Source organism: Schistocerca piceifrons, chromosome 1 (genome assembly GCF_021461385.2).
Source record: "Schistocerca piceifrons isolate TAMUIC-IGC-003096 chromosome 1, iqSchPice1.1, whole genome shotgun sequence".
In the NCBI taxonomy this organism is placed as follows: domain Eukaryota; kingdom Metazoa; phylum Arthropoda; class Insecta; order Orthoptera; family Acrididae; genus Schistocerca; species Schistocerca piceifrons.
In genome coordinates this window covers 914,090,468-914,104,097 of record NC_060138.1, presented here as the reverse complement: position 1 = coordinate 914,104,097, position 13,630 = coordinate 914,090,468, and the positions used below count along the sequence as shown (strand labels likewise).

At 38.9% G+C, this 13,630-nt stretch overlaps 1 protein-coding gene across 1 annotated transcript in view; it reads left to right on the top strand.

The window, feature by feature from the left end:
* The window catches only part of LOC124717070 (3-hydroxyisobutyrate dehydrogenase, mitochondrial), a 65,661-nt gene extending 53,862 nt beyond the window's left edge, over positions 1 to 11,799 (top strand). The window contains exons 6-7 of the mRNA XM_047243756.1: positions 1,741 to 1,867; positions 11,416 to 11,799. Coding sequence (XP_047099712.1) covers positions 1,741 to 1,867; positions 11,416 to 11,598 — 310 coding nt within the window. The 3' untranslated portion in view covers positions 11,599 to 11,799. The remainder of the gene's footprint in view (positions 1 to 1,740; positions 1,868 to 11,415) is intronic.
* Positions 11,800 to 13,630: the final 1,831 nt, after the last annotated feature.

The window sequence follows — 13,630 nt, the reverse complement described above, 5'->3', positions numbered from 1 at the left end:
GAGAGCCACTTGTATGAATATCAAGAGCTCAGATGGAAACCCAGTTCTAAGCAAAGAAGGGAAAGCAGAAAGGTGGAAGGAGTATATAGAGGGTCTGTACAATGGTGATGTACTTGAGGACAATATTATGGAAATGGAAGAGGATGTAGATGAAGATGAAATAATAGATATGATACTGTGTGAAGAGAGTGACAGAGCACTGAAAAACCTGAGTCAAAACATGGCCCCGGGAGTAGACAACATTCCATTAGAACTACTGACAGCCTTGGGAGAGCCAGTCCTGACAAAACTGTACCATCTGGTGAGCAAGATGTATAAAACAGGCGAAACACCCTCAGACTTCAAGAAGAATATAATAATTCCAATCCCAAAGAAACCAGGTGTTGACAGATGTGAAAATTACCAAACTATCAGTTTAATAAGTCACAGTTGCAAAATACTAACGCGAATTCTTTACAGACGAATGGAAAAACTGGTAGAAGCTGACCTTGGGGAAGATCAGTTTGGATTCTGTAGAAATGTTGGAACACATGAGGCAATACTGACCCTACAACTTCTCTTAGGAAATGGATTAAGGAAAGACAAACCTACATTTCTAGCATTTGTAGACTTAGAGAAAGCTTTTGACAATGTTGACTGGAATACTCTCTTTCAAATTCTGAAGGTGGCAGGGGTATAATACAGGGTGCGAAAGGCTATTTACAATTTGTACAGCAACTAGATGGCAATCATAAGAGTCAAGGGGCATGAAAGGGAAGCACTGGTTGGGAAGGGAGTGAGACGGGGATGTAGCCTATTTCCGATGTTATTCAATCTGTATATTGAGCAAGCAGTAAAGGAAACAAAAGAAAAATTCGGAGTAGGAATTAAAATCCATGTAGAGGAAATAAAAACTTTGAGGTTCGCCAATGACATTGTAATTTTTGCAGAGACAGCAAAGGACCTGGAAGAGCAGCTGAACGGAATGGACAGTGTCTTGAAAGGAGTGTTATATGAACATCAACAAAAGCAAAATGAGGATAATGGAATGTAGTCGAATTAAATCGAGTGATGCTGAGGGAATTAGATTCGGAAATGAGATGCTTAAAGTAGTAAATGAGTTTTGCTATTTGGGGAGGAAAATAACTGATGACAGTTGAAGTAGAGAGGATATAAAATGTAGACTGGCAATGGCAAGGAAAGCGTTTCTGAAGAAGAGAAATTTGTTAACATCGAGTATAGATTTAAGTGACAAGAATTCGTTTCTGAAAGTATTTTTATGGAGTGTGGCCATGTATGGAAGTGAAACATGGATGATAAATAGTTTGGACAAGAAGAGAATAGAAGCTTTCGAAATGTGGTGCTACAGAAGAATGCTGAAGATTAGATGGGTAGATCAAGGAGGTATTGAATAGAATTAGGGAGAAGAGAAATTTGTGCCACAGCTTGACTAGAAGAAGGGATATGTTGGTAGGACATGTTCTGAGGCATCAAGGGACCACTAACTTAGTATTGGAGGGCAGCATGGAGGTTAAAAATCATAGAGGGAGACCAAGAGATGAATACACTAAGCAGATTCAGAAGGATGTAGGTTGCAGTAGGTACTGGGAGATGAAGCAGCTTGCACAGGATAGAGTAGCATGGAGAGCTGCATCAAACCAGTCTCTGGACTGAAGACCACAACAACAACAATGTGTTTCTAAATTTAGTTTTTAACTTATATATCTTAGCATATACACTTTTTCTTTATTTCTTTTGCAGGCTGGGCCTGAAACCAAATGTCCTTATGGAAATCTTTAACACAAGCTCTGGACATTGCTGGTCATCAGAACAATATAATCCTGTTCCAGGAACAATCAGCAATGTACCAAGTGCCAATAACTATGAGGTATTTATAGTCAAGTGATTTCAAGATAGACTGCTATTGGAATTGTAAAATTCATATATTCAGTGTTCTGATAAGTTGTATAGCGTAATTTCACAGGGTAGACCACAAATATTATGTGATTACCTAAGAGGCAACAAGCCAGTGTGTAATAATTTTTACTTTGTTAACCTTTTTTGTTGCAATTACAAGATTACATTTATGTTGGTGTGACTGTACACCATATGAATGCAGGTTGTAGTGGACAAATATTTGTGTTCAAATGAACTTATAACCTGAGATTTATTGTCTGTTGATTGTTATCTGAAAAGAGTATTTCCAACTCTCTCTCTCTCTCTCTCTCTCATTGCAATGACTTATTCATATTGAGACCAAAGTAAGTACAATGCTGGCTGGAAGGAAGTCAGTGTCGTGGTCTGTTGGGGCTAATAAAAGGTATAATGTGTAACAGTCTTTCTGTTGTGCCTGTCTGCAACTCAGCAGGTCATTCAGAGGATATATGTAGTGTTGACCATGTTTCAGACAGGGCAATTGCATGAGACTTTAGGTGAGTTAAGAGAAGCCTCAGATCATTCTAATGCACAGATGTGGATTGAATATCACAAAGTGTGCTAAGTAATAGCTTGTGGGTGACTTACTGTAGGCAGTTTTGTGTGTCCACCACTATAGTAGTTGTGAGTTTAAAAAATGCAGAAAGCTTGGACTTAATGGGATATAAGTGTGCTAACAGCACTGGAAATCATAAGTAACACCGAACAGTAATTTCACCCCAAGAAATTTTTGCTACTAAAGTTGATTTGAATCTGAACAGCAAGAGAAAAAAATGACAAAATGTAACATAGTAACATATTATAACACATTTATTACATATATAAAAAGAAACATTTATTACAGGCCACTGAAGATGCTTCACAAACAAAAGAAGCAAAACATATTTGGCAATAAACAAACTGCCTTTCATTTAGTTGCATAGACAGACCCTCTATGAATAACTGTGACTTGTGCTATTTTTATTTTATTTATTTATTTATTTATTTTTATTTTTAGTTTTTTGTCAGAATTTACAAGAAAAGTGTAATAAAACATTATGTCATTTATCATTTCACAATTGCGTAGCAGATAAATGAGCTATTGTGTAGATTTTACTCACTATGCAAGTAAATTTAAATCTCATACTCTGTGAAAAATTTGTAAATTTCTATGGCTTCATTCAAGCTCAAACGTTCAGATACTTTCAGTAAATATTTAAACTCTCTGCATTATTTTATTGGTTAGTAAGAAATAGTACCACCAAGTTTCAGCTTTCCATCAGTCATCATTATACTTACTTTGGTCTCAATATGAATAAGTCGTCGTAATGAGAGAGACGGAAATACTCTTTTCAGATAACAGTCAACTGACAAGGCTCCTACAGTCAGCACATTTGTTGTTCTATGTGCCTTGACATTTCGCCAAAGTTCTCCTGTTGGCAAATAATATCTTCTGTCCTGTTTGACGTAGTTACTAATATTATAAATGTGAAACTAACTCTGTCTGTCTTTATGTCGTCTTTTCACAGGAGAACCACTGAATCAAATGTTATGAAATTTGATATGGAGATAGCTTGAATCCTGAGAAAGAACATAGGCTATTTACAAAAAAAGTTAAATCAATAGGCAAGGGTGCTAAAAGTCAACAATAGTGAATCAAGCAGCGAAATATTTGTCGGCAGTGCACTCTTTTACAATGTGTTGCCCAGGCAATAAGAGTTATGTCAAATTTGGAAATACAAAACTGTAGATCTTAAAAGATGTACACAAAAGTCCATGAGAACATATGCTTAGCTTTTAGGGTTCACTCATAATGATTTTTGTCTTTTTATTGCACTTGGTGCAGCAAATCTAACAGACATCAGAAAAGTGGTGATTGTGCGTGAACTGTAAAAGCTGACATGGATTCTTGCAAAATTTTCTGTAGAGGTTTCTGACTTCTGTATTATAGTATGACATCAAATTATGTACCACATATTGAATGGGCAGTGTGTTGCTGCTACCAAACACTTTACTTTATGTAGCAGGTTATCTTTAAATGGCTGAACAAAATTTCATCTCACATATGTCATGACAATTCTGATTGAACTAACCTTCAAATAAATTCAAAATCTGCATTGAAATTGAGGCATTGGAGTTGGTGCTGTGATGCCATAGCATACAAAGACTTGTCGTTGTTGTGGTCTTCAGTCCTGAGACTGGTTTGATGCAGCTCTCCATGCTACTCTATCCTGTGCAAGCTTCTTCATCTCCCAGTACTTACTGCAACCTACATCCTTCTGAATCTGCTTAATGTATTCATCTCTTGGTCTCCCTCTATTATTTTTACGCTCCAAGCTGCCCTCCAATGCTAAATTTTTGATCCCTTGATGCCTCAGAACATCCCCTACCAACCGGTCCCTTCTTCTTGTCAAGTTGTGCCACAAACTCCTCTTCTCCACAGTTCTATTCAATACCTCCTCATTAGTTACGTGATCTACCCATCTAATCTTCAGCATTCTTCTGTAGCACCACATTTCGAAAGCTTCTATTCCCTTCTTGTCCAAACTATTTATCATCCACGTTTCACTTCCATACATGGCTAAACTCCGAGCAAATACTTTCAGAAACAACTACCTGACATTAAAATCTATACTCGATGTTAACAAATTTTTCTTCTTCAGAAACGCTTTCCTTGCCATTGCCAATCTACATTTTATATCCTCTCTACTTCAACCATCATCAGTTATTTTGCCTCCCCAAATAGCGAAACTCCTTTACTACTTTAAGTGTCTCATTTTCTAATCTCATTCGCTCACCATCACCCGACTTAATTCGACTACATTCCATTATCCTCGTTTTGCTTTTGTTGATGTTCAACTTATATCCACCTTTCAAGACACTGTCCATTCCGTTCAACTGCTCTTCCAAGTCCTTTGCTGTCTCTGACAGAATTACAATGTCATCGGCGAACCTCAATGTTTTTATTTCTTTTCCATGGACTTTAATACCTACTCCAAATTTTTCTTTTGTTTCCTTTACTGCTTGCTCAATATACAGATTGAATAACATCAGGGATAGGCTACAACCCTGTCTCACTCCCTTCCCAACCACTGCTTCCCTTTCGTGCCCCTTGACTCTTATAACTGCCATCTGGTTTCTGTACAAATTGTAAATAGCCTTTTGCTCCCTGTATTTTACCCCTGCCACCTTCAGAATTTGAAAGAGAGTATTCCAGTTAACATTGTCAAAAGCTTTCTCTAAGTCTACAAATGCTAGAAACGTAGGATTGCCTTTTCTTAACCTTTCTTCTAAGATAAGTCGTAAGGTCAGTATTGCCTCAGGTGTTCCAACATTCCTATGGAATCCAAAATGATCTTCCCCGAGGTCGGCTACTACCAGTTTTTCCATTCGTCTGTAAAGAATTCGTGTTAGTATTTTGCAACTGTGACTTATTAAACTGATAGTTTGGCAATTTTCACATCTGTCAACACCTGGTTTCTTTGGGATTGGAATTATTATATTCTTCTTGAAGTCTGAGGGTATTTCGCCTGTCTCATACATCTTGCTCACTAGATGGTAAAGTTTTGTCAGGATTGGCTCTCCCAAGGCTGTCAGTAGTTCTAATGGAATGTTGTCTACTCCCGGGGCCTTGTTTTGACTCAGGTTTTTCAGTGCTCTGTCACTCTCTTCACACAGTATCATATCTATTATTTCATCTTCATCTACATCCTCTTCCATTTCCATAATATTGTCCTCAAGTACATCACCCTTGTATAGACCCTCTATATACTCTTTCCACCTTTCTGCTTTCCCTTCTTTGCTTAGAACTGGGTTTCCATCTGAGCTCTTGATATTCATACAAGTGGCTCTCTCTTCTCCAAAGGTCTCTTTAATTTTCCTGTAGGCTGTATCTATCTTATCCCTAGTGAGATAAGCCTCTACATCTTTACATTTGTCCTCTAGCCATCCCTGCTTAGCCGTTTTGCACTTCCTGTTGATCTCATTTTTGAGACATTTGTATTCCTTTTTGCCTGCTTCATTTACTGCATTTTTATATTTTCTCCTTTCATCAATTAAATTCAATATTTCTTCTGTTACCCAAGGATTTCTACTAACTCTTGTGTTTTTACCTACTTGATCCTCTGCTGCCTTCACTATTTCATCCCTCGAAGCTACCCATTCTTCTTCTACTGTATTTCTTTCCTCCTTTCCTGACAATTGTTCCCTTATGCTCTCCCTGAAACTCTGTACAACTTCTGGTTTAGTCAGTTTACCCAGGTCCCATCTCCTTAAATTCGCACCTTTTTGCAGTTTCTTCAGTTTTAATCTACAGTTCATAACCAACAGATTGTGGTCAGAGTCCACATCTGCCCCTGGAAATGTCTTACAATTTAAAACCTGGTTCCTAAATCTGTGTCTTACCATTATAAAATCTATCTGATACCTTCTACTATCTCCAGGATTCTTCCATGTATACAACCTTCTTTTATGATTCTTGAACCAAGTGTTAGCTATGATTAAGTTATGCTCTGTGCAAAATTCTACCAGACGGCTTGCTCTTCATTTCTTACCCCCAATCCATATTCACCTACTATGTTGCCTTCTCTCCCTTTTCCTACTACCAAATTCCAGTCACCCATTACTATTAAATTTTTGTCTCCCTTCACTACCTGAATAATTTCTTTTATCTCATCATACATTTCATCAATTTCTTCATCATCTGTGGAGCTAGTTGGCATATAAACTTGTACTACTGTTGTAGGCATGGGCTTTGTGTCTATCTTGGCCACAATAATGCGTTCACTATGGTGTTTGTAGTAGCTTACCCACCTCCTATTTTTTTATTCCTTATTACACTTACTCCTGCATTACCCCTATTTGATTTTGTGTTTATAACCCTGTATTCACCTGACTAAAAGTCATGTTCTTCCTGCCACCGAACTTCACTAATTCTCACTATATCTAACTTTAACCTATCCATTTCCCTTTTTAAATTTTCTAACCTACCTGCCCAATTAAGGGATCTGACACTCCACGCTCCGATCCGTAGATTGCCAGTTTTCTTTTCCCACCGAGCGAGGTAGTGGCTAGCACACTGGACTCGCATTCGGCAGGACGACGGTTCAATCCCATGTCTGGCTATCCTAATTTAGGATATCCATGATTTCCCTAAATCGCTCCAGGCAAATACCGGGATGGTTCCTTCGAAAGGGCACGGCTGACTTCCTTTCCTAATCCGATGAGACCGATGACCTTGCTGTCTGGTCTCCTCTCCCAAAACAACCCAACCCCTTTCTCCTGATAACGACGTCCTCTTGAGTAGTACCCGCTTGGAGATCCAAATGGGGGACTATTTTACCTCCGAAATATTTTACCCAAGAGGACTCCATCATCATTTAACCATACAGGAAAGCTGCGTGCCCTTGGGAAAAAATACGGCTTGCTTTCAGCCGTTCGCAGTACCAGCACAGCAAGGCCGTTTTGGTTAGTGTTACAAGGCCAGATCAGTCGATCATCCAGACTGTTGCCCCTGCAAGTACTGAAAAGGCTACTGCCCTCTTCAGGAACCACACATTTGTCTGCTGGCCTCTCAACAGATACCGCTCCGTTGTGGTTGCACCTATGGTACGGCCATCTGTATCACTGAGGCATGCAAGCCTCCCCACCAACGGCAAGGTCCATGGTTCATGGACTTATAACACCTGATTTTGTGCAGTGGGGCAATGGAGGGGACAGCACACATTGCAAGCTGTGTTGCCTGATACTCTCTCATCATAACAATACTAGTGATATGCCCAAGCTGTAGGTAAAAGCTAATTGAACACACTCCCTTTGTCAGTAAATTTCCAGGACAGGTCTTTTTTAAAAAATAGAAAATTTCACTTACCAAGTAATGAGCTGAGCTCCTATTGAAGTAGTCCCCTTGGTTCTCTATACACAGTAGCCAATCTCTATGTAGTTCTTGGAAGCAAGCATTCAGCTGTGATGCTGTAAACCTAGTTTTCACAGCCCATTTGATGTCTGCGATATCATGATAAAGCTTTCTTTTCAGTTGCCTTTTCACTTGAGGAAACAAGGAGAAACTGCAATGCAATTTGGTGGATGTGGGATGACAATAACAACAGAATATCTGGTCAGATAATTGGTAACAGATAAATCAGTATGCGATCTTGCTGTGTCACGCAGTGAGAACCAGTCCAGAGAATGCCACAAATCAGGGCAGTGACGTCAAATTGTTTGTTGCAAATATTTCAAGACTTTGATGTCAAGAGTTTGGTTCTCTGTTGGACTTGGAGGAATGTACTCATGGTGAAATAGTTTTTACTATCAAAGAATGTGATCAACATTGTCTTTGTTCTCAAAGATTGTCGTTCGACATTTTTCAAGGTTGGTGATCCAGGTGTACGCCATACAGCACTTCAATGTTTTGTGTGGGGATGATACTGCCAGCACCAACTTTCTTCCCCAGCAATAATCTTTGACAGAAATATAGGATTAATCTGGCTCTGTCCAGTAGGTCAACAGAAATTCTTTGTTTTTCCTCTTTCTGTTTGTCTGTTAATGTGTGAAGGATGAGTTGTGCATTAAGTTTCCATTTCTCTAAATCTTTGCGTAAAATCTTATGATACAAATCTTGATTCAAATGAAGTTCTTCTGATATGGCATGCACAGTCATATGATGGTCTTCTTGCAATAACTGCCTTACATGCTCAACATTTGCATCAGTTTGTGCAGTAGACGGGTGACCAGCTCTGGGATCATCCTGCTCTGAAAATCTGCATTCACGAAACCTTTTGTGCTACTTGAAAACATGACTTCTTGGAAATGCCTCACCTGCATATGCTTGCTTAATCAGTGTCCACATACAGTCTGGAACCGCGCAACCGCTACGGTCGCAGGTTCGAATCCTGCCTTGGGCATGGATGTCTGTGATGTCCTTAGGTTCGTTAGGTTTAAGTAGTTCTAAGGTCTAGGGGACTGATGACCTCTGAAGTTAAGTCCCATAGTGCTCAGAGCCATTTGAACCATTTTTTCAGTGTCCACATTTCACTAGGGGTTTTCCTGATTAGAACGTAATGTTCACTCTTTGCTCACAATCAGTAGCTATTGTGTTACCATAACTAATTGGCCAAGAACTCAAAAAATGTCTTGCTAAGCACAGCCCTGCCACCTAGTGACTTTGCATGGAGACATGGCCAAGGTCATTTCAATGATGCCCATATATCGGGTAACATAAAAACAACATTTATTCATTTTTAGTATTGCAAACTCAGAAATTAAGAAAAGCTTGTCCTGGAACTTTCCCAACAAAGGGAGTATAAATAAATAGACACTATTACTAATTGATGGAGGATCTTCCAAAAAGGCTCACAGGTGGCACTCAGTTTACGTAGCAGTTTACAGCTGTTCTTTGAACAGACCAACAGACCCAATTTTCAGACACAGCCTGTAGAAGAGTATTACCATCTGTCAGTATTCATACCCTTTCTTGATCATTTGTTAAATGAAATGTCATTAAGACTCCCTACAACCCAGCCATAAAGAATCGGGCGTTTACAAAAATTGCAGTTGCAGAACTTTAGAGATAAAGATATACATCATGTTTTGCAAAATGCTTCACCATACAAAGACAGTATCCCTTGATGGTAATTTTGAAGGGAAAGCTACAAATTTTGCAACAAATGGATGGAAATATGAAAAGTCTCCAGTACAGGCCTATAAAAAGAGCAACGGTGTTAGCAAATATTAGAGTCTTGTGTCAGTTACTGTACACATTTCCTGTAACAACCAGCCGTGTGGAGAGATCTTTCTCAACCTTACACAGTCTGAAGACATATCTTCTTACCAGGATGACAGAAGATCGTTTAAATGTACTTGTACCAATGCATATCCATCAAGGTATTGCATCAACAGTGAATTCTGTAGGAATCACAAGAGGAAACTTTTATTGCATCTTATGTAATAATGACTGTGATAAAATATGGCTGTGATAAAACTAATTTCATTTATATCAATATAATAGAGGGAAACATTCCAAGTGGGAAAAATATATCTAAAAACAAAGATGATGTGACTTACCGAACGAAAGCGCTGGCAGGTCGATAGACACACAAACAAACACACACATACACACAAAATTCTAGCTTTCGCAACAAACGGTTGCTTCATCAGGAAAGAGGGAAGGAGAGGGAAAGACGAAAGGAAGTGGGTTTTGAGGGAGAGGGTAAGGAGTCATTCCAATCCCGGGAGCAGAAAGACTTACCTTAGGGGGAAAAAAGGATGGGTATACACTCGCGCGCACACACACACATATCCATCCACACATATACAGACACAAGCAGACATATTTAAAGATGTCTGTATATGTGTGGATGGATATGTGTGTGTGTGTGTGTGTGTGTGTGTGTGCGTGTGTGTGGCGCTCCCGGGATTGGAATGACTCCTTACCCTCTCCCTTAAAACCCACTTCCTTTCGTCTTTCCCTCTCCTTCCCTCTTTCCTGACGAAGCAACCGTTTGTTGCGAAAGCTAGAATTTTGTGTGTATGGTAGTGTTTGTTTGTGTGTCTATCGACCTGCCAGCGCTTTCGTTCAGTAAGTCACATCATCTTTGTTTTTAGATATAATTTCATTTATATGTATATATAATGTGTGTGTGTGTGTGTGTGTGTGTGTGTGTGTGTGTGTGTGTGTGTGTGTGTGTGTGTGTGTGTGTGTGTGTGTGTCTGTCTGTCTTTATTTTTAAAATTAGATACAGAAAGCCTATAAGGACATGTTCATGCTTCTAATGCTTGTGCTTCCCTCACTGTCACCCCCACAAAAAAAAAAAAAAATCTGTATTTGCCTCTGACAAGGGGTGGGGACCCACACCAAATACAGTTGTCATAATTCTTGCACACCTGATGACTTTCTTATGTATGATCCCTTAAGGAAAAAGATATGAGAACAGAGAAACGATATTTGGGCTAGGAAGGTGTTGTTGATATAGTGATTAGAGTAGGGATGGTGGGGGGAGTGCTAAGGATAAGATGCTATTTGTAGTGGATCACACAGTTGAGAGCAGAAATAAGGGAATGATTTCAGGGCTGATGCTTGCAGTTGTGAAAAGTAAACTTATGAGCATACAAAGTAACAATTTAATTAAAATGTGTGCTGTGTTGGCTGTGGTTGTAATTCTCATAATTAGACATTAAAAACAGAGCCAATCATAAAGATGTGTGAGTAACATATTCAAGGAAATGAGTAAGGCGCAGTGCTGTAACTATAGAGGCAGCAGGAAGAAGTAAAGTGACAGCTTTAGTTCAACGAAATATAGCAAAGACAAAAACAGGTTTCTCAAATATAAAATAATAGCTTCATTATCAACATTATTAAACCCTAATCTTCTCTCCTTCCTTTTGTGTAAACTTTTAGTTCACTGTGCAATTTATCATCGTGCAACATATGCACAATTACTGTAAAAATAGAGTAATAAGGCTTGTAGTAGTAACTAAAGCTGTGACATTATTGTGTTAAATTATACTTTTTCCCTGTTGTTGCAGGGTGGTTTTGGCACACATCTTATGGCAAAGGATCTTGGTATTGCACAAGAAGCATCAACAAAAAATCAAGTTCCTACTCCCTTAGGTTCATTAGCACACCAGATTTATCGCATTTTAGTTGCACAAGGATATGGAAAGAAAGATTTTTCTGTTATATATAAGTTTCTGAGTGAAGCGAAATAAATCTGCAATTGTGTGATATGTCACTCATAGCTTCCTATGCAAATGGCTATATAAATGTATTACATTAAGAAATGTCAAAATCGACTTTGTATTGAAGATGGAGGTATGTGATTTATGTTAGCACAGTTATCAGCACAGTTTTTAGTAGCAAAGCGCTTTTGTATACACCAGGACTACTTCCTTAAATATTATTTGAGACCATGTGTTTTACAATTTGTATCCTGGAATTATGTCTGCAATTAGCACCTTTCTCCGATGCAGTTGTAATGTGTACTAAGGCTTCAGTTCCTTTTTCAACATTTTCTGAAATACAATACTTTCTGTCCCCATCCATTAACTAGCCAACAGCCTACCTGATCATGTACTATCCTGAGGCTTCACCTCCTATCTGTCTTACATCAGACACATTTAAAACTAATAAAGGACACTGAATGCAACTCACACAAGCAAGAACACGTTACGCACACATGACCATCATCTCCGGCAGCTCGGTCATTCTGGTCCGAGCTGTTGGAGGTGATGGTCATGTGTGCATTAGTTGTTCTTGCTTGTGTGAATGAATGTGTGTATGTTTCTTTTTTTGACAAAGGCTGTGGCCGAAAGCTAATGTGAAAGTGACTTTTAATTGTGCCTGTCTGCAACTTAATGTGTCATCTTTACAGTAAGTAGCAATCTATCTTTTCCTCGTGTTGTAGATATTCCTACATGGAATTGATTTGATATCGATTGTATACAGGAAAGGGCAGCACATATGGTCGCATAATTTGTCTGACCAATGGATGAGTGTTGCAAAATTGTGAAAAATCTGAATGAACTGACACTTGAAGAAAGATGCCAGCTCTCCCACAAAAGCCTGCGTACTGCTACATTGCCATCTGTTAACCAGTAATTGGTAATAATGTAATCCACATGTGAATGGCACAGGAAGAGCCCTAATACAGGTGCAGTTGTAATTATTTCCTTCCATGCATTTCATAGTTGTTTGGAGGGCGTTCATCTAGATGTAGATTAACTACATGAAATAAAATGTCATTCGCCTCACTATGCAATATGGATTTAGTATTTGATTGTAGAGGTCTGTGGTGGGTGGTGGAACTGGGCTGCTAGTGGTCAGGAATGCCTCCAGCTATCCACCTTGAGAGTCGTTGCAGCAATGTGGTGAATAGGTACCAGGTGGATGTCCAACATCCAATCGTAAAAACAGTAATTTCATATACTACTATATCTCGTGTCAGAATATATCAATCAGGGTGGTTATAAGAAGCAGTCAGCGACCCCAGAGCAAATGCTACTCTCAGACAGTGAAGCATGCATAGGTCAGCAAGTGGCCTCCTGTCACCCACATGCGTCACTGCTGTGTCCAGCAGGCAGATGGTGGTCAGCACTCCAGTAGTATAGTACCACACCAGCCTGTGAAGGGTATTGGTGTGGGGAGTACATACCAAATATTCGTACATGAGCTCCTGTACCACTTCCGACATTCATAGTGATAAACTCCTTGAACGCTACTGTTAAACCAAAACTATTTATTGCACAGAAACTTATTCTTGATCACAAATGAATAAAAGCATATACATTTTTCATCTCCTTTGCTCTTAGTATTCTGGCTAATGTCTTTAACTTCCAAACATAGACCATTTTGGCTGAAACATTTGCCGCAATAACCACTTGCCAACTGCCTGCACTTGTCTCCAGATGAAGCCAAAGACCCCCAGAAAGACAAAGATACCTTACATTCTCCCCACTCAATCCTTTTTTGAATTTGGAAAATACGAAGTAGAAAAATGCACTTCAGGTCACGAAAACTGAAATCACACAAACTAACGTGATATTACTGATATAACCTGCAATTATGCACTATTATTATAATATTATTGGCAATCGCATATATGCATGCATCAAATAGATCCAATCTATGAGCAAAATTCAGTGTCCCGTCATTTAAACATAGCAGTGTCGAATAACAAGATTAACCACTACACAAGGCGACCTGACATGAAACTTCAGTCCAATAATTCAATTCTACAAATAT